The following is a 22,337-nucleotide window of genomic DNA, read 5'->3' as shown; positions in this document are numbered from 1 at the left end:
TTTAAACATAGCTTACATTTCTACATAAAGTCTAAAAGTTTTAAAGCATTTATTTTCAGTTTGCATTCTGAAAGTAGTTCATACTGATGCAAAATCATGTCTAAATATTTCTGATTAGGTGCATCTGATGTTTATTAGCGTCAGCCATTTGCAATGGTAAGAGCGGCTCTTTTGGCTTGGATAGATGACGTTGAAGTGCGCTTCGAATGACTGATATTTTTTTAGCCCTACACTCTTCAACCCTACGAAGCTCTCACTCTGGAGGGTAAACCCTCTAAAGGGATTAGAGCATATGGATGAGCCCTTCGAAATGGAGCGCACCCAAGTTCTGATCCAATGGAAACCAAGAAGTAAGTGTATTCACATAATCAAATGATGAGCATGAGAAGGAGGTTGCATTTTCCCTCTAAAATAAAATGTGTACTCCACTGACGGTTAGGTTTAGGGTTGTGGTCTGGGTTAGGGAGCATAGTTAATAACATGCATTCCTGTTGACTGTATTACATCATTTACAACTAATAATACAACTTGCTTTACAACGAGCTTTTGGCACCACTCTGGACATTTCATCCATGAACTGGAGCTCACACGTGCCCATACGTTTACAACAACACTTCCAACTTTGGCCGCTGATGGGGGTTTGAATTTCAGTAAGCACAGACCGATTTCAGCTGAAGAACTTTCGACCTACTGTCACCGAATTCACAGTGACTTACCGCAATTTTATGTCATCCGCATCCTATCTTGATTTAGTCTTTAAATTATATTTAAATCACACATATTTACCAGTTTATAGTTGTATCAACTGAACATTTCATCTTGTATGTGGACAACCTTTAGAGAATTTACTTTTTGTGCAGTTGTGCTCTTAAAAATACAAAGTATTGTAATATTACTTATTCATTATATAATAAGTACATATTTTAAAGGAGACTACTGTTTAACTGTCATAACTATCATATCAGCTACTGCATCAACTCCCTGGGTAGAGGGTTATTTGATTCTCTCTCTCTCTCTCCCTCTCTTTTAGCCCACCTCCTTCAAAGACTTGCATTGCCCCTCCTACCTATCCATAAAAGTGGAAACCATGCTGCCCTAAGCCTCGAACAACAGTACTCTTTCTGTCTTCTGAATCTTCTTCCTTCACTTCTCACTCAGAGAGATAAACAGACAGGCAGAGACATAGAGAGGCCAGGAGAGAGAGAGAGGTGAGTGCAATACATATTTAATATGGTCAGAAAATAAAATGATAATGAATATAAATCAGATGTAGCTTGCGATATTGATCAAACTATTGATTTTTATCCAACAAAGATTGTCTGGAACTGAAATTTCATGTGGACTGTTATGTCATGCTAATTTAAAGTCACTGTAATACCAAATGTGGAGTGTATAAAGGCAAGTAAAGATATTAGTGCTTGGACATTTCAGCAGTCAGATCAATTAATTGTTCCTTAGTAATGGATTTAGTCTAATTTTTGGATTTCCATTATTTTGGATTTACCTTGATTGTGGAGGAGGGAAACATTGAATTGAATTTATAGTACTTACTGTATATTTAATAAACATATATATATATTATTATAATTTTTTTTTTCTTCACATTTTATAATAATAGTAAAGTCATCAAAACTATGGAATAACATAAATGGAACTATGGGAATGATGTTGTGACTAAACAAAATCCAAAATAAATCAAAACTGTGTTATATTTGAGCATCTTCAAAGTAGTCACCCTTTGTCTAGAATTTGCAGACATGAACTCTTGACATTTTCTCAACCAACTTCTTGAGGTATCACCCTGGGATGCTTTTTAAACAGTATTGAAGGAGTTCTCATCTATGTTGGGCACTTATTGGCTGCTTTTCTTAATAATTCGGTCCAAGTCATCCATTTCAAAAACTTTTTTTTTATTATTAAATTTTAGTTTTATAATGAAATAAATTAATATGGTGACACAATTATATTTTTGTCTACAAAACTAATTTCAAACATTTAAGCATATGCCTTCAGATCAAAAGATTTTTAAGATCATAAGAAACATGTCAGTCAAGTGTTTCAAACTTTTGACCGGTAGTGTATATTATATATATATATATATATATATATTTATACCCTATATACACAGGGTTCCCATGTCCATGGAAACCTAGAAACATCAGGGAAAATTCAAATTGTGGTTTTCAGTCCTAGAAAAGTCATGAAATATAATTAAATCTTTAAAAGTCCTGGACATTTCTATAGTAAATATAAAGATTTCTTGTTATGCTTAGCTCTAAAATGGCTTTTGTGAGTGCAATCTCTCTAAAATTATTTAAAAAAAAAATCTTTATTCAGGATTTTACATCACAAACGAATGGAAAGGTCATGTTAACTCAGTAGTCAAAAGGTGTGCGAACACTGCTATATAAAATTAGGGGTTTATATTTGTTTTATATGAGAAACTACAGTATAATATAGTGTAGTCTAATGCATAATAAAAAGATAAAAAGCTATTAAAGGTTAGTTCACAAAAAAAATTCTGTTATAATTTATCTCACACCAACATGTCGTTTCAAACCCTTATGACTTCCCTTCTTACCTGGGACACAAAACTTTTAAATATATATATATATATATATATATATATAAATATTATTGTAACTTTAAAGCTTAAAAAAGGACCCAAAAGTACCATAAAATTAGTCAATGCGACTTGTGTGTCATGTTAACGCTTGAACTTGCATTGATTAGCACTAAAAACATTGTATGCTTTCAGAAGACTTGAGATATGACGCAGGAGTCACATGGACTACTTTTATGATACTTTTAACCATATTTAACATGAATAAACTCAAGTGGCTTTCCAGTCCTTTTGACTTGGGCTGTCCAATCGTTGACTTTCCTTTCTTTGATTTGTATATTTCTAGAGCCACATTCACTCAAGATTCACTTTGATTTCCTGGAATGGGGCATTACTGTGAGCCAGAAGGCAGCTGTACACTCTTTTCTCTGCTCTCTGCAGCGATCAGTGCTGCATGTTATTTCCTTAGGGTTCAGAAGATATTCCTGAGGGCATATGGCCAGCTCTAGACATTGGGGCAAAGCTATGGTGCTTGGCAGCCTTTCTACTTTATCTCTTGCTCTGTCTCTCTGGACCAGATGGACTTTGTTATTGGGAAATCTCAGACCAAAGATGCTGTTTTATCACTCTTGGCCAGACATTGATCACTAAACCAATTAAATTGTCAGTGCAATTTGCAGTGGTTAGGTTGTTGATCATGGTTCGATATTTGTAGAGGTTGTGTTTGTAATAATGATTTATTTGGTTTAGTTTGAGGATTTAAACATGCAACAGTAATTAAATTGGCATATTACAGTGTTTTCAAGGCTGGACTGTACTGATATTCCTCAAACATTCTGGTTAGGGGTTTGGTTTATAACCAAAATCGAAGTCAAAAATTGTCAAAAGGATTACACAGTCACAAATCAAAAGGACTAGGCGGTCACTCGAGTTTATTATTATTGAAAATAGTTAATAGTTTATTTTTTTATTATCCTACTTAATCATGCAATGGGAGATTTTACTTAACAAATCTCCCACTGACTTCGATACAGTGTTCAGCATTTAAAATGTTACTAGCATTGAAGACATCACCTCGATATTTGCATACTGAGTTGAGATTGGTCTCCTTTTTACACCTATTTGCTTACTGATTGTGACTGTGATTGGTTTGTCTTCCTTACATCTATTTAAACATTTATGGCTACCTTACACTACACAGCTTAAGAGTTATGCTGCCTTCACGTGCTATCGGATTTATCCTACTTCCCATTTCTGAAGTCTTGTTTATGAGTGCGTCACATTCAAGTACTTTATGTCGGAGAGAATAGGGAACATGAATGATGCCAGATTCATTCTTGCATATTTCTTGGGGAACTCTTATTTTGACCCCGTAATACATTTTAGTCAACGTTCTGACGATAATGGAATTTTTTTCAAATACATGCTATTTCTCTGTGTAAAAATGTACAATATGCATCAAATGGTTACTAATATACTGTACGTGAATGTATATGACCAATACGGCAATAGGTAACAAGGTAGCTGCATTTAGAAAAAATAATACAACCTATATTTCAGTACAGAAACCAAACTCTCTTCTGCCATGTTGAAAGTTTATGTCTCCTCCAAATATAGGGTTGCCAACTGTCCATATTCTAGTGGAAAGCGAAATGTCCCATATTGAAGCCATTGTACCAAAAGGTTTAAATTTGTTATTTTTGTGAAACAGCGATAATCATGCAGCCTCTTCTGAACTTGTCTAACTTTTGTTTATAAGGGCAGTAAATCTCAGGCAAAGGGACTACAGGGAAATTTAGCATAGTTGTGGTTTTGTTTGTCCGTTTTGCACCCCTTGAACCATTAACGGAAATAGCATTTCTTGTCTGCATGCAACAACCTGATGTTGATCAGACAAACTATATTTTATTCAACTGCTTGTATTAGATTGCTACAATGAACCTTGTAAACCTTGCTGTCTCTCCTTCATTTTTTGGGAAATTCCCTGAGTACTGTAGATTTATTAAACCAGCACTGATGCAGTCTGACCTGTTACGTTCGTTCTTTAGTTCCCTCTGGCTATTAACAGAATGATATTTTATAACTTTGTTTTTGATCTGAAAGAAAGACTCTTTCACAAATAGGAGCCAATACCTAGAAAAGAGAGAAGGCAAGCCTTTTTGATGGATAGGGTTGTTTTGTTTTATAGATACTTATCATGACACATATTATATGGAAAAACAGTAAGGATTTTTAGTTTTGATTTTATTTTTTTGGATCATAAATGCAGCTATTGTCCTGACCTCTACGTGAAGGCCAAAAGATGTGTACCGTACAAATCATCTCTATCGTAGATGATTACAGGTCTTCTTTGGCAGTAGTTTCTCATGTCAAATCAACATCGTACTGAAACGTGAAAACCAATATGCGGTGGGCCAAGTGTCTTCTGTTTAAAGAGAGGTTTGGCTCAGAGCTCAGATTTGGTTTCTAAGACGGCAGATATTTGCCTGACAAGGCTCAGGGCTACACTGTCAAAAAAAAAATCCTGTTAAATTTACGGTATAAATCTGGCAGATGTGGTTGCCGGAAATTCACCGTAAAAAATACGGTAACCATGTTTCAGGCTTAACGGGATGTCATTTTGATGCCTGTATATTTTCCGGTGCATTACCGTCATTTATATTATTAAACAATCAACTTGATATTAACCTTCTGAAACTGTAAAATTCTGCTTTTCACTTTATAATGTATTATTAATCACAGTAGTAATTACAGAAGGGCACATGATGACATGAAGCTCATCAATAGAGGCTCTTCCAGGAGCAATGACCAATAAACATGTAGAGACACACAAACAATAAACACCATCAGGGTAACACATGTGAAATTACAATAATGCAGTAAACTAAACTACATCAAATATAAAACAGTACACCCCAATGTATGTAACTGATATTCAAAATAAGAAGAAGCATAACTATTCCCATAAAATATAATGAAATGAACTGGGTCACGCAGGGAATTCTGGGAACGCCCGATATTGTTTTTTTACTGTAATTTTAACAAAAAATTACCGTAAAAAGTACATGTACTCTCTTTTTAAACATAATATAAATTTTTACTGTTAATTATACGGAAAATCATCCTTTTAACATAAAAAAATATGTATATATTTTTTACAACATTTTACTGTAAAACTACATGTATTGTCTTTTTAAATATATTACAGATTTGTACCATATATTTTAAGGTAACTACCCATTAACCAATTAAAGTTTTTTTACTGTAGCATTTTTACAGTCTTTTACCGTTAAAATGACGAACATTTTTTACAGTGTAATTAAACATTTTTGCAATTATTATGTGTTCTTTCCTCTGGAAGACTGGAAAAGCCCAGTTTTGCGTGTGACAGAGGAAAAGAAAGCGTAACCGGAAGCAGTTTGTTCATTTAAGTTATACAGTGAAGGCACTCTGACAGCACATATGAACAAGTCTTTTTGCAGACTGATCTCACTGTGAATTTGGCGACAGTAGGTTGAAAGTTCTTCAGCTGAAATCGGTCTGTGCTTACTGAAATTCTAACCACTGCCCCCAGTGGCTGTAGCTGGAAGTGTTGTTGAACGCACGGGCATGTGTGAGCTCTAGTTTGTTGGTTAAATGTCTACAGAGTGGCGCCAAAAGCAAGTTGTATTTTTAGTTGTAAATGATGTAATACAGTCAACAGGAATTTACATTTTACTAACCCTAAACCTAACCACCAGCGGAGTAAAAATGTGAATTTTTGAGGGAAAATGCAACTTTCGAATCACACTCATCATTGTTTATGTGAACACGATTATCTAAAAAAATACCACAAGTCTTTGCAATGCTGGCGCAACGCGCTGTCTGTAGCACACTAGTAAAAGGTAAACAAATGTGAAATTTATGCACATATATCTGATGGGATATGGCGCTTGTCAGTAATTTGTCAGAATTGGCTAACATTCGTTAGCAACATTTCAACATGTGATCATCTTGGCTCCTTGGTGAGGCTAGATAGAAAGTCCTATGCAATTAACACACACTGAAGTTTTCAGTACATATACTAGAAGTGTTACAAAGCAAACATCTACATTTTACACAAGTGAGAAAATGTTTGAATATAATGACCATGGATTATGGGGACTTTGAGGATGTTCTGATGGTATAAACTAGGCTGCTATGGGCTGAAAATATTTGGCACAAATTACGTACTCCACAGCTCCAACACCCCAACCTTGTCTGACATAGTTTCATTTGGGTCTCTTTTCTGACCATCATTGCCAAGCTCAGTATTTCTTTTCTTTTTTTTTTTTTTTTTTTTTTTAACAAGTATTTACTCTGTATAGTGTGTCATTGTGTGATTTTCAATTATTAGCTATTTTTTGCTTCATAATCATTATTCATAATTATAAATATTTTAAATGAATACTCAGGGCCTGAGGTGGGAGAATATGATTTCTTGGAAGTTCAGCAGTAAACTTTTCAAATTAAATGCTAAAATGTAAAACTTTTCATTCTCAAATGACACCCATTCCTGAGAATGGGCCATGTGCTTTTCTGATAAAAGCTATCTGCTACCTCATCTTGGTTTATAAACTGCCCCAAACCTCAACAACAACATACGGTTACATGAAAAACTTCCTTTCTACCTGAGAGTGTGAAAGAGAGAATGTGTTTTACAGTTCCAGGCTCCAGTTCTGACCCATGGTAAGTTCTGTCAGCTGTTTTTACATTTCACTGCCCTCAGGAAGAACTGCATGCTCAACCTCAGTGTATACATAAATATTAGGGCTTTCATTTGATAATTTTAATCAAATATATTACATCATATACTGTAGCGAATCATTGATCAAATTAATCATATATAAAACAGGCTAATAAAAATATAATAAATATTAACATATGTATTTATAATAATATCAGATAATTACAAAAAATGTCATGATTGTGGCAGACGAGCAAAGAATTGATTAGTCAATACAAACAGTGGCTTTAGAAGCCAGTATATTGTTTGGTTTATTTCCATATCATTGTACTTAAGCCTTTCACTGACCTACAGTCTACAGTGATCCATTTTACATACATGTAAACATCAGACGGACACTTTTGGTGCATCTCAGTGTGGTTGCGTTGCAGTACACTGCTTTTCAGCATCTGTAGCCATAAACACAGCGTTTTTAATATGCTTTGTACAGTTAAATGTAGTTTACTTCCCCCTACAGTCTAAGACTCACAAAAACATGGCTCACTTCAAGCTATAATTGTTGGAAGGAAAATTCTTTATCATGGTGGACTTATTCATTGCCTTTTTTTTTATGCATTATTTTTTGTACAATTAATCGCACTGAATTAATGCATTAAATTGACAGTGATAAATATAAACATATACACTCTTTGAGCAGTTGGTAATCTGAACAGATTAAAAATACTAGGCATCATACTCTTACAGACTGTGAACATCGCTACAGACAAAACTGGGGATTAAACGCTACTTGACTTTCAAGTCGATCCGATCTGGTCACAAACTCAAAACACAAACTCTCGGTTACAAACTTAGAAACAGTCTTGTGTGGAAAGATGCAGCCAGCATGGCATCTAGAGACTGCAATGTGAGGGTACTGGCATTAAAAGGTAAACGTCACTTGAGTGCTTGTTCACCATCTCCATTTCTTGAACTTTGTGGCCCTGTGCACTCACTTTCCATTGGCTGCTCTTCGTATGACTTCAGATTTAAGCCATGGCTCAAAAATATAAAACATGTTTTATACACTCCGAATAGATGGAATCATTAGTTGGAGGGTCAGAGTTGGTACCAATCATATACCAATCATATAAAATGCTAAAAATGATTTTCTCAGCCTGTAATCCAGCCTTAAGTAAACATGTGTGTGTGAGGGTTGAAGGTATTTCTCTTTTATGGGAGAAAAGTGTCTCTAACCAGCTCTCCAACACTAACGTTATTTTAGAGCGAGAGAAAGATCTGCACGGGCTGACTGGGTGGAAACATGGAATCATATGTATGTGTGCCTGTATGCATGTGCATGTGTATTTTGGCATCTGCTGCTGTTTATTGTCAGCCCCTCATTATCACCATTTTGCTCACTGTAAAGCACACTAAGGTTCTTTAAATTCAGTTGCCTGACCCAAAACAGCAGCCCTGAAATACTGAATCACGAATCCTTTTCCAGCATTATAGAAGAATGCCATCCCATGCTGACATACATTATTTACAACTGACTTTTGTTAGACTTTAAGAGTAGACAATGCAAAACATCTGTCCAAATTATATCGCTACACAAAAACCTGATCCTTATTTGCGTCAGTTCCATCACCACACGTTCTTTATAATGGAAATAGCCCCAGTACAGAAAAAAACAGATTAGCTGACATGTTACAGACTACATTGGTCACTTGGCATGTTGTGACTTCTTTTTATTCAAAGTGACTTCTAGTACTTTATTTAATTGCAGAGACTGTGTCCCATGAGCAACCTGTGGGAAAAAGTGCAAGGTTTCCACTTTTATCCAGTGAATTTCCATGACTTTTCCATGGCTTTCCAGTCATTTGTGATTACGGGATAAGGATGTTTACAAATCATTTTATAGAGATTTCCATTTGTATATCAGGCACCAATCCTTGGAATCAAAGGGTTACTAATCCTTGGAATCAAAGGGATACTTGAAAAGTATTCACAAATAGCAATATTTAGCCAATTACATTTTTAAAGCAGAGAATAGAAAAAAATATGTAAACTATAGCAATATCTATGATTTGTAAGATGGCTTTATATTCATTTCCATGACTTTACATACTTGGAAATTCCCTGATATTTCCAGGTGTACCATGAGCGTAGGAACCTTGAAAGTGCCTTAGTCAAGTCAAACTACCTTTTACTGCAAGAGGTACTGGGTTCAGATCCTGGACGAGCCCCCATTCTATGTTACGACCTGCCTATGGTAAGGGAAAATATACCGGACAGTGTAGATAGAAATTCGTTTCTATTTTTTTTACTCAATTATTAAAAACAAAGACTTCAGAGGCCTGAAAGGACGAAATAATTAGTAAAGCTGTGAAGTTCTATTGACTCTCCAGGCTATATGTTGCCTCCAACTGGGGCTGAGCATACAACCTTCCTATTACGCCACCCTAGCATCTACTATATGGTTGACACCCTGCATGGCATAGTATTTGTTTATTGTGAATTGAATCGAAACATCTGGAAACAGTCAAAACTTTTTAGTAGGAATGGAAATTTGATTATTTAAAAATCAGGGACAGGGCGATATCAGAGCTGTGGCATAAAACCAAGCAGACAAACGCTGTGGTTTTAAAGAGAGAGAGAGAGAGAGAGAGAGAGAGAGAGAGAGAGAGTACAGAGGAAAACATTTGTCCTGCCTTCTGCAATGGACATGTAAGCTTGCTGTTGTTTCATCATGCTTGTCCTTGTGGTTATGACCATTGTCTGTCAATATATTTCTTGTCTTATTAAGAAAGGTGTAGCCTTTGGATCTTTAACACCGAAAACTGTACTATACATTTTTCTGGCATGCTTGAACGTCCAATGTTAGCCAGAGGGAACAAAGTGAGAATCTTATTTCGGCTTTGTGAATTGGATATACAGTGTGTGAAAAAGTGTTTGCCCCCTTCCTGATTTCTTATTTTGTTGCATGTTTGTCACACTTAAATGTTTCAGATCATCAAACAAGTTTAAATATTAGTCAAAGATAACACAAGTAAACACAAAATGCAGTTTTTAAATGAAGGTTGTTATTATTAAGGGAAAACAAAATCCAAACCTACATGGCCCTGTGTGAAAAAGTGATTGCCCCCTAAACCCAATAACTGATTAGCAGCAACAACTGCAATCAAGCGTTTGCGATAACTTGCAATGAGTCTTTTACAGCGCTGTGGAGGAATTTTGGCCCGCTCATCTTTGCAGATTTGTTGTAATTCAGACACATTGGAGGGTTTTCGAGCATGAACTGCCTTTTTAAGGTCATGCCACAGCATCTCAATAGGATTCAGGTCAGGACTTTGACTAGGCCACTCCAAAGTCTTCATTTTGTTTTTCTTCAGCCATTCAGAGGTGGACTTGCTGGTGTGTTTTGGATCATTGTCCTGCTGCAGAACCCAAGTTCGCTTCAGCTTGAGGTCACGAACAGATGGCCAGACATTCTCCTTCAGGATTTTTGGTAGACAGCAGAAGTCATGGTTCCATTTATCACAGCAAGTCTTCCAGGTCCTGAAGCAGCAAAACAGCCCCAGACCATCACACTACCACCACCATATTTTACTGTTGGTATGATGTTCTTTTTCTGAAATGCGGTGTTACTTTTACGCCAGATGTAATGGGACACACACCTTCCAAAAAGTTCAACTTTTGTCTCGTCAGTCCACAGAGTATTTTCCCAAAAGTCTTGGGGATCATCAAGATGTTTTCTGGCAAAAATGAGATGAGCCTTAATGTTCTTTTTGCTCAGCAGTGGTTTTCGTCTTGGAACTCTGCCATGCAGGCCATTTTTGCCCAGTCTCTTTCTTATGGTGGAGTCATGAACACTGACCTTAACTGAGGCAAGTGAGGCCTGCAGTTCTTTGGATGTTGTTGTTGGGACTTTTGTGACCTCTTGGATGAGTCGTCGCTGCGCTCTTGGGGTAATTTTGGTCGGCCGGCCACTCCTGGGAAGGTTCACCACTGTTCCATGTTTTCACCATTTGTGGATAATGGCTCTCACTGTGGTTCTCTGGAGTCCCAAAGCTTTAGAAATGGCTTTATAACCTTTTCCAGACTGATAGATCTCAATTACTTTCTTTCTCATTTGTTCCTGAATTTCTTTGGATCTCGGCATGATGTCTAGCTTTTGAAGATCTTTTGGTCTACTTCACTTTGTCAGGCAGGTCCTATTTAAGTGATTTCTTGATTGAGAACAGGTGTGGCAGTAATCAGGCCTGGGTGTGGCTAGAGAAATTGAACTCAGGTATGATAAACCACAGTTAAGTTATGTTTTAACAGGTGGGGCAGACACTTTTTCACACAGGGCCATGTAGGTTTGGATTTTGTTTCCCCTTAATAATAACAACCTTCATTTAAAAACTGCATTTTGTGTTTACTTGTGTTATCTTTGACTAATATTTAAACTTGTTTGATGATCTGAAACATTTAAGTGTGACAAACATGCAAAAAAATAAGAAATCAGGAAGGGGGCAAACACTTTTTCACACCACTGTAGAAGCTTGGAGAGTCAGATTGGGGCATATTCCATTTAGCAGTTTGGATAAGGCCTAGTGTTTGGTTTCAGATTGAACGGAAGTCTTGGCCAACTGTTATAAGCTACATTTTTTTTCCCATGACCTCTCCTGTACAACATGTCTTAAGATTGTTTTTGCATCTTTGTGAAGCTTCGAGCAGGGTGGGTATCATGGATTAATGGTGCAATTTATTATGATACTCTGTGTCACTTAAGATTTTTCAGATAAGGCCAGAGAAATGTTCCCATGGAATGAGTCTGTTTTGATGTCCTAATTTTTGGTCATCGAGAAAATTGGATCAGTTGGGTCAGAGGCTCCGCCCAAAGTTACAGTTCTTGGCTGAATGTGGTCAACACTTAGAAGAATGACACAAGATCCTTCGAAAACAAATCTCTGGGTGGAGTTATAAATTTGAGAGGCCTGAGGAATGCAGTTCAGATTCAGATCTCCTCCAAGTCTCTGTTTTGTGTTTGGTGTCTGTTCTTAATGGACTAATGAATGAAAAAAATGAACGAATGGATTATAAAGGAATGAACGGTTTAATAAATTAATTCATGTCAGAGGATGTGAAGTGACTTAATTTCCTAAAAAACATATCACTCTATATTTTCTTAGTCATTGTTGTTTTACAGTTTTGAAATCATCATTTCTAAAATATTTAAAATATTGAACGTGCTTCCGGATGGTTAGCACTGTGAATGACCATGCAGGATGAAATGAATTTTTCAGGGAGACTTGTAATTTCTATCAACCATCTAATGATCAACCAAGATCTCAGTAAAGGGAATAAAAGTAATCCCACCCACACTCTGTCCTTAACATGTCTATGTGTATTTGAATCAAGTAATTATTCCGTAAAAAGCGTTCAAACTTTTAAAGTAATAATCCAGGTTTAAAACACATTAAGCTCAACTTGTGTGTCAATGGCAAAAAAGTCAGGTACTGAACTGAAAGCACGTGGGTCCCATAACTCAGGACAATAGGGGTAAAAAAAAGTCACAATCAAAATCAGGTTTTGAAGTCTGAGAAGAGGCATTCTACGTACTGTCAGAAACACTTAAGTTGTCACAATATTATAGGTCATTGTCAGTAGTTTTTAATTGTATGTTTAATTCGCTGAAAATGAATTGTGCACTTACACTAATTTTAATACACTTGTACAGTAGGGTTGTGTGCCCTCGTGTTTTTTGGAGGGTAGGCAGATTTGATTAGGATCTTACTGCTTTCTACAATTGGCTTTGAAACACTCAGAAACTTTCTAAACTATTTGATGTACATGTCTGTCCTATGGGTAGTTACTGCCCTCTAGTGGACATGTTTAAAATGACCAAAGTCTTGTATATTTACATGTATGTATATGTATAGTGTATATATAACTCCAAACAAAATACACTATTTTCATGCATAATTCATTAAAGGAATTTTGAATGTTATTACTTTTTAATGTGCTGCTAATTTTTCTTTGTTTTCAAGTATTGGCTAAGAATAAAGCCTATGGCATAGAATAAATGATCATATATCAAATCAAATCAAATCAAATAAAATCACTTTATTGTCACACAGCCATATACACAAGTGCAATGGTGTGTGAAATTCTTGGGTGCAGAATATGGCAATATGGTTACTACTGCAATATAAATCTTGACTGCTTTTTACGTGGCTTACCAAATAAATAAATAAATAGACCTAAAATGCTGATTTAAGTTCAGACTACTTTATTATGTGAGAAAAAAGACACAGCTGCAAGAAACGCAAATGAAAGACTTTGATTTGTTTTGTTTTGGGTATTGTAATATGTGAACAGGTTGAGCATTGCGAATGAACAAGAATGTGAAAACATGGCTTTACTTTCCGAATCAGTTTGTTTTAACTCTAACCCAACCCTAACATTTGTTGGGACTTCCACTGAGGGCTGAAAACATGCTAGCCAGCTGAAATTAGATATGCTATACTGTAAACTATACAATATTCCTCAATGTTATAATTTTATTCATTTAGGATTAATAAATGCAAAGACAGTGCTTCCAAAAAGTGTCTGCATGATAGTATTTATGAATATGTGTTGTGGAACACATCACGAAATAAACGATTGAATTTAATTTAATAAATAATGTTTAACTATTTCACCTGATTATTTTCCTTTTTTTTTATTATCTATAATTCTATTCAGTTCTAAGAAAGAGAGGCTCTAATGTTGATCATGTGAGGCTGAAATAAATCTTGAGAAGTATTCATTCTGTCAAAGAATCTAGAGAAATACACTTTTGACCAGTCCTTTTGATTAAAACGTGCAATTCTGAGTAACTTCATCTTCATCGTAGGGTTAGAAAAAAAAAAACATTTAAATATGAGATTTTGAAAAATTTGCAATGCAATTCTATAAAACCTTTGCAACACAAATGTAATAAACAAAAATGTGGTGGAAAGAAAACAAGATTTCTGCCTTTGGAATAAGCAAACCATAGAATGTATACATGATGATGACGATGATGAAGGTTATTAGTATTACTTATGCTGTTCCCTTTATCATTATTTATGTATTTTCTTTATTTCAAAATTATTGGGACCTTGAAATTATTAGACCTAGAAAGTGGAAAGAGCAAAAGTTGTTAGTGGGTTGAGCAATACAGTCTTTGAATACTGTTTGCAAAATATTGTATAGAAAACAGAATGCATTTAAATAACTGACCAAAAATAAAAAAAATGTTGAGTTAGAAGTTAGGAGTATTTTAAAGGGAAATTAGGAATCAAATTATCTTTGATCTTTTGAATTAAAGATTTTGATACTCTATGAAAAGACTATTTATTGAAACTATCCAGCAAAAATAGCTCGTTCTGAACAGCCACAAATTAAAGGTGCACTCAGTAATTTTTTCCTCATTTATAAAGTTGAACTCCTAAAGACATGAATTGTAATTTGCAATATATGTAGGAAATCATGAGCACTCACATTAAAATGAAGAATCCAGTCATATCAGTAACTTTATAAAAGCTGTTTTATTCTACATGGAGGGGTCCGAACATGGGGGCGGCCATGTTAGAATCACATGACCAGCTGAATACTGCTCACTTAATCTCAGTAACCGTCCTGTTATTGGACACTTTCACTCATTGATTAATGTAATGATGGCTGACTGTGATTACTAAATTTCTACAATGGCATCTGAAACGGAAAACTATTGATTTGAAATGATGCTGCATCGACACCGCTATAGATGTCAGTGTAAGTCCAAGATGACACAAAGACAAAAGTTACTGAGTGCACCTTTAATGTAATGCAGGCTCTGCAAAAAGGCTGTGGTTAGGATGGGGCAGCACAAACTATATTAGACCTGACGGCAAACCTGCACTCTCTGTGTAAGCACAGCAACAGTGCTGTTTCTAATTTAACATTTGAACAGAGTGTTTACATAGTCTAAAAGGCACAAAAAGCAGCCTGATTATTTCTAAGGGTCAGAGAGGGTGAAAAATAATCATAATTTAATAACTAAACCCTACATGCTTTTGGTGTAAATATTACAAACATTATAAGGGAACCTAGGTTCGTCATTCTGATTAGGTTAAATTACAACTTTTGTTATTACAATTTTACAGCTATGCAGTAAAAAAACATTTTGCAATGTATATGGTAATATTTTGAATTTATCTATTAAATGTAAGGCATAGACGTGCTTTTAATGCACTGTTTCAAGACATAGGAAATGTTCTGTGTAGTTTCAAGAGTACCAACTCCATCTCCTCTACTCCATTCCACAGGACATGGCTGAGCCTCTCCTCTCTGCCCGCTTGTTTGTACTGGTGGAGCACCTCTGTCTTCTACATCATATCCATGCGGGGGCATTTTATGGGCACAAACCACTGCCCCAACAGCACCAACCTCTACCACAGTTACCTCACCTGTTGCATGGCAATGAGGGGATACCCCAACACCATTACCATGGGAAGGAAATGCCACACATGCCATATGGAAATGAGATGCCTTTGCTTCCACAGTATGGAAAAGAACGTCCACAGATACCCATGAACATGGGTAAACCCAATCTAGGAAAAGGTTGGGTTTAAAACTTGCTTGACAAATCACCAACACTCTCAGAAATGTACTGAATTGATGTAATTGCCAATTAACAACAAAACATCAAGCAGCATTAAAAAGTACTATATATATTTGTTGGACAGCCTTTGTTTGTCATAAGATACATAAGGTATTATGAACAATACTTGAACTAAACTTAGAGGAAGTCTAAGGAATTGCAAAGTTTAAAGATAATATTAAATATCATTATAGAAATCTGGGAAATCATAAGCCCATTATTTAGATATAGTCAAATGATATATTATATAGAGTTGCCAATTGTCAAAAATGCTATACTGTATTTGAGAACAGAGCGATGGTTGCCAGATCCCCATTTAGGTGACTGACAGGTAGCAATTATATCTATCTATCTATCTATCTATCTATCTATCTATCTATCTATATATATATATATATATATCTATATATATATATAATTTATTTATTTTATAAAGGCTAACTTCTTGAAAAAACCCGGCCGTCAGGTTTTTAAAGATGTTTACATTTATGTAAAGCTTAAATATCATAACATACACAGGACAGCATTAGAACAATACACATTTATTCCCTTCTAATCACAGAATTAGTTTAAAATCTAATCCAAATTTAGGCCAGCACAAAGATACCAATATGATAATAGAAAATACTTTGCATATGCATTTAAAGTTATTATTAACTCACTCCTGTCTCATTCCTGCTTTTCTCCATTGCCCAAGACACCAAAATACATGATAAATCATCCATTGTCAGATGAAACTGACTTGGTGCATATGGTTCCAGTCTCCTAACAGACTGGAACCATATTGTTTATCTAATTTAAGCTCTATTGCATTCACTCTTAAACAGATGCATATCAAATATATATTGATCCATACTTGCAAACATCCAGAAATTAATTAATTAACTTATTTATCCATTCATTTTCCATCCAGTAATGCAAATAAAAAAGTTTATTGAACAAATGCTGAATGGTTTGTTTTCTCCCCCCAGGTGAATCTATTCCAAGAGCAGAGAAAGGTATCCCTGGCGAGGCTGGTCAAATGGGGCCTCCAGGGCCTCAGGGCCCCCCCGGACTTCCTGGTCATGGCATCCCAGGACCTCCTGGAAAACCTGGTCCCCAAGGTCCACCAGGATTTCCTGGGATTGGAAAACCAGGAATGCCAGGATTGCCAGGAAAGCCTGGGGGCATAGGTTTACGAGGACCAAAGGGTGAGTTAGGACCAATTGGTGGTAAAGGGCCAGTAGGATTGCCAGGACCTCCAGGACTTCCAGGGCCCCATGGCCTACCAGGTGTGGGAAGATCAGGTGGACAAGGACTTCCAGGACAACCTGGGCCCCGTGGAGAACCAGGAGACAAGGGACTTCCTGGGCTCCCTGGTATTCCAGGGCTAAAAGGTGAGAATGGAATTGGTCTCCCAGGACTCCCGGGTGTAAAGGGACCTTCTGGACTTCCAGGGCCACCAGGACAAGGAGGGCTACCAGGTGCTGGCAAGCCAGGACTGATGGGACTACCTGGGGCTCCTGGAGGGCCAGGTAAACCTGGTGCACCCGGAGAACCAGGATTAGTAGGAGTTAAAGGGGAGAGAGGGCAAATAGGGCCACCAGGACTACCAGGTTTTGGTAAACCTGGTTTGGATGGGTTGCCAGGAAAACCAGGTCTCCAAGGTGGAAAAGGTGAGCCAGGTCCCCCTGGTTTACCTGGGGCTCCAGGCTTGCCTGGATTTGGCAAGCCTGGATATCCTGGCCTCAAAGGTGAAAAAGGATATGGTGGGTTACCTGGCCCTCAGGGCCCAAAAGGTGAGAAGGGTTATGGTGGTCTTCCTGGAATGATTGGACCACCAGGTCCAAGTGGCTTCCCGGGTCCTCCAGGTCTCTTGGGACCTCCTGGAAGCATTGGTTTCCCTGGTCCAAAAGGAGAGGGAGGTGCAGTAGGACCAAAGGGACCACTTGGTCCAAAAGGTGAACCAGGACCTCCAGGACTTCCAGGAAAATCAGGATTTCCAGGAGAAGTAGGGCAGCCAGGATCTAGAGGCTTACCTGGTTCCTTGGGGCCTAAGGGTGAAAATGGACACAAAGGATTGCCTGGCCTACCTGGATTCCCTGGAAAGCCTGGTGCAAAAGGAGAAGGTGGATTTCCAGGACAGAAAGGTCATCCAGGGCCGATGGGAATACCAGGATTAATGGGTCCAGCAGGACCAATAGGCCCACCTGGTCTCCCTGGGCCAAAAGGGGAATATGGGCCACCAGGAAGACCTGGACCACCAGGTGAGGGAAAACCAGGATTTACAGGCCCATTAGGTCCCCCTGGTATACCTGGACCTGGTGGACCCCCTGGTCAACCCGGAATACCTGGGCCTCCTGGCCCACCTGGGCCTCCTGGGCCTCCTGCTCAAACTTCTGTAGCCGGGCAAATCCTTCCTGAGGTAGGTCCTGGGCTAGATGGGGTCAAAGGTGGTTATACGAAAGAAAAGCTTGGTGGAGCCATATTTGGTAGGAATGGCCTAGAGATGCCTGCATTTACTGCCCAGCTAACAACACCATTCCCTCTAGTTGGGCAGCCTGTTGTCTTCAACAAGCTTCTATATAATGGCAACCAGAATTACAACCCTCAAACAGGCATCTTCACTTGCAAAATACCTGGAATTTACTACTTTGCCTACCACGTTCACTGCAAAGGAGAAAATGTATGGGTGGCCTTGTACAGGAACAATGAGCCAGTTATGTACACATATGATGAATATAAAAAAAGTTACCTGGATCAGGCATCAGGGAGTGCAGTGCTGCCTTTACAAGCTGGAGATACTGTACATGTCCAGCTACCGTCAGACCAAGCAGCAGGACTTTATGCCGGTCCATATGTCCACTCATCATTCTCTGGGTATTTGTTATATCCTATGTGAATATGTGAAAAGTGTCACCCATGATCAAACAGTAAAAAAATCTATGTTACACATTTCAAACGTCAAATGTGTATGTTCCAACAGTGGAGAGACATGTTCAAAAATGTAAAGAATTGAAGGGCCAATTTTTTTATGTGTTCAATCCACTTTTTCCGGAACTAGCTGGTCACACATTAAAACACTAAAGAAATTAATTAATTTTTTAAAGGAACAGTTCACCCAAAAATTATAACTCTGTCATCTTTTACTCACCCTTATGTCATCTCAAACTCGTATGACTTTCTTTCGTACACAGAACACAAAGATGTTTTAATGGAGGTATGATGTCTGTTTGTCCATACAATGTAAGTGAATGGTAACCAAATTTTCAAGTTAAAAAAAGGACATAAAGAGGGGGGCCTGGGTAGCTCAGTGAGTAAAGACACTGACTACCACCCCTGAAGTCACGAGTTCGAATCCAGGGCATGCTGAGTGACTCCAGCCAGATCTCCTAAGCAACCAAATTAGCCCGGTTGCTAGGGAGGGTAGAGCCACATGGGGTAACCTCCTCGTGGTCGCTATAATGTGGTTCCCACTCACGGTGGGGCACGTGGTGAGTTGTGCGTGGATGCCATGGAGAATAGCGTGGAGCCTCCACATGCACCATGTCTCCGTGGTAACGCGCTCAACAAGCCACGTGATAAGATGCACAGATTGATGTTCTCAGACACGGAGGCAACTGAGATTCATCCTCCGCCACCTGGACTGAGGTGAGTCACTATGCCACTATGAGGACTTAGAGCACATTGGGAATTGGGCATGCCAAATTGGGGAGAAAGGGAGAGATAAAAAAAAAAAAGGACATAAATGTAATCCATAAAACTCCAGTGGTTTAATCCATGTCTTCTGAAGCAGTCCAGTTGGTTATGGGAGAGAGCAGACCAAAAATGTAACTCCCTTTTCACTGTACATATTGCCATTGCATTCTCTAGGCACGATTTTTATTTTAAGCTTGATTACACTTCCTAGCACTTGATGCATGCACAGAGTGTTAGATGGCATTAGGAAGTGTAATCGAGCATGAAATCATGATCGCCAAGGAGACTGGATTTATAGTTAAGATGAGTAAAATTTTAGCCTGTTCTGACCCAAAATCGAGTGGATGGCTTCAGAAGACATGGATTAAACCACTGGAGTTTTATCAGAGTCCAAAATATACTTTTGTTTTCTTGGTTTATTTCGAGTGAGTCAGTTAATTCAGTCAGTCAGATTTATTCAGTAAGCTCCAAATGATTCATAAGTCTTGTTAATTCACAAACAAGAGCCGACTCATAAGAGTAATTCATGCGGGAATCAGACAATAGTGTTAGTTGTCCACTGTAGTTGTTTATTCTCTAAAATGAACCGGCTCAAATAGTCATTTAGACTGTAGGCCTACAGAGCACCCTTGAGGACAAAACTGGAACATTACTTTTAGAAGCTGACACAGACATTGGGTGCATTTGTTTGCACTTTCTTACACCGATTATGCGTAATAAGCCGGCAACACGTGTGATCACGTAAGCAGAGTGGCGGGTCACACTGTGAAATTCACCGGCCAATATCCACATTTAGAGCTTGGCGGGTGTTAATTTCAGACCCTTTATGCTGCCCTTATGTCTTTTTTTGAGCTTGAAAATTTTTATCACCATTCACTTGCATTGTATGGACAAACAGACATCATACTGTATCTTCATTAAAATATCTTCATTTGTGTTCTGCAGCAGAAAGAAAGTCATGCAAGTTTGAGACAACATAAGGGTGAATAAATGATGAAAGAATGAACATTTTGTGTGAAATATTCCATTATAGGTCATTTTTTAATAAGGTGAATTCATATATAGTGAGAGAATGTTGCAAATATGTTTTAAGCACCCACATTATTACACATCTTACAGTATTCCATCCATATGGATCTAGCACTTTGATAGAACTCATATCACATTATTTATTTCATATTTCCTATTCTTTTGTAGTATACTGTATTAGTTGTGTATAGCTGGGGTCACATTGACTACATATCAGTGTAAAATGATGAAATACTCAGATTGTCAGATATGGAGAATGTTTTGTTGGCTAGATGTTCGATATGCACTATTTTCCTGCTGTTGTAGTCATCTTAATGAACTTCAAGAGAGTAAATAAGCACATAAGGGTTTAAGGTACATTTTGTATTTAAATAATCACATTATCTAACAGTAAAACAGTACAATACATATATGAAATGTTCTGAACCTAACATTTAGGTTATTTCATGCCGATTCAAATAGACCAGGCCATTGTTTATCAAAACAAGGGATATTCAATGTTAATGAGTACAATATCGCCATTTCAAGTTGACAGGCCAATTTTGTTCAAACACATAAACATTCTAATTTTCAATCAAGCAGTCTTTGATGTTTGATCTTAAAATGTTGTATTTTTTATCTTAAAAGTCTCTGTAATTTATTTTTAGATTTACTACTGAATCATTTGTATATGTACAAAAAGAGGGTGGGGTACAAATCGAAGGAATTATTTTTTTTTTTATTATTATTTCTGACAATGGTGTTAAACTGTTAAATGAACATTGATTGAAGTTGTAATGTCGTTACATATTTTTTATTTTTATTATTATTTTTATTTTTAAATAAATTGATTTGACTGAGATTGTGTGCATTTGTAATTGAGGCATTACACAAAATAACGAGCTCCTGTTTTTTTTTTATGACCATCTAAATGCTTTATAATTGTTTTACGTTTGTGTCAAAGGATCATAAACACTTGGCCAGACACTATGGCCATGTACTCAATGCCAAGTAGTGAATAAGTTATCTTTCTGTATGTATATGGAATAAAGGAATTACTCCAATCACAGAGTGCTAACCATTGCAATGCTTTGTAAAAAAAAATGTCTCCCATCTGTAAACATCCTTACAGCTAGATCAATTTACTTGACAAGCAAAATGACATATGGTTTTAAATCTTATTTTTAAGTACAAAAAAAAAAAAAAAAAGAAAAGAAAAAAAGACCTTTAAAGGATACAACATTTTGAAATAATACCTCTAATTTAATTAATATATCAATAAAAATATGTATTTATAAGAGTGTGTATCCTTTGTATTGATCGTCTTAATACAAATGATCCGTAGGAAATCTTTCCCTCCTTTTCCAAATCAATAATACAAGATCAGCTTGAAGTGAACAGAGGTGAATATTACAGAATCTGTCCAGGTGATATATCAATCCAAAATCAAAAGTAAATAATAAGAATGACAATTTTCTTTAAACAATATAGGATTTCTTAACCCTATAATGCAGAGAGTATCAAATATGCTATACACAACGTTTGACGGGTCCTGTTTCACTCTCTGTTCAAGCTGATGGGCCAAACAACATATGGTATATAAGTTTCACATGTTTATGGCACCATCTAGAGGTTATTTGTGGAAAAAAAGTGGTTTCAATGTGTATAACTGTCTATTTAAAGAGCACCTATTATGGTTTTAAAACGTGTCTAATTTTGTTAAAAAGGTCTCATACAATAGATTTACATGC

The 22,337-nt window shown here is 36.9% G+C and overlaps 1 protein-coding gene across 1 annotated transcript; it reads left to right on the top strand.

The window, feature by feature from the left end:
- Positions 1–248: 248 nt before the first annotated feature.
- Positions 249–21,713, top strand: LOC127438194 (collagen alpha-1(VIII) chain-like). Its single transcript, XM_051693578.1, has 4 exons — positions 249–350; positions 1,031–1,208; positions 15,566–15,860; positions 16,872–21,713. Exons 3-4 carry the CDS (start codon positions 15,569–15,571, stop codon positions 18,779–18,781), a joined length of 2,202 nt encoding a protein of 733 aa, XP_051549538.1. The 5' UTR covers positions 249–350; positions 1,031–1,208; positions 15,566–15,568; the 3' UTR covers positions 18,782–21,713.
- The last annotated feature ends 624 nt before the right edge of the window (positions 21,714–22,337 follow it).

The sequence above is a fragment of the Myxocyprinus asiaticus genome, chromosome 49 (assembly GCF_019703515.2).
Source record: "Myxocyprinus asiaticus isolate MX2 ecotype Aquarium Trade chromosome 49, UBuf_Myxa_2, whole genome shotgun sequence".
Classification (NCBI taxonomy): Eukaryota; Metazoa; Chordata; class Actinopteri; order Cypriniformes; family Catostomidae; genus Myxocyprinus; species Myxocyprinus asiaticus.
The sequence above is the reverse complement of the archived record's forward strand: the minus strand, read 5'-3'. Positions and strand labels throughout refer to the sequence as shown.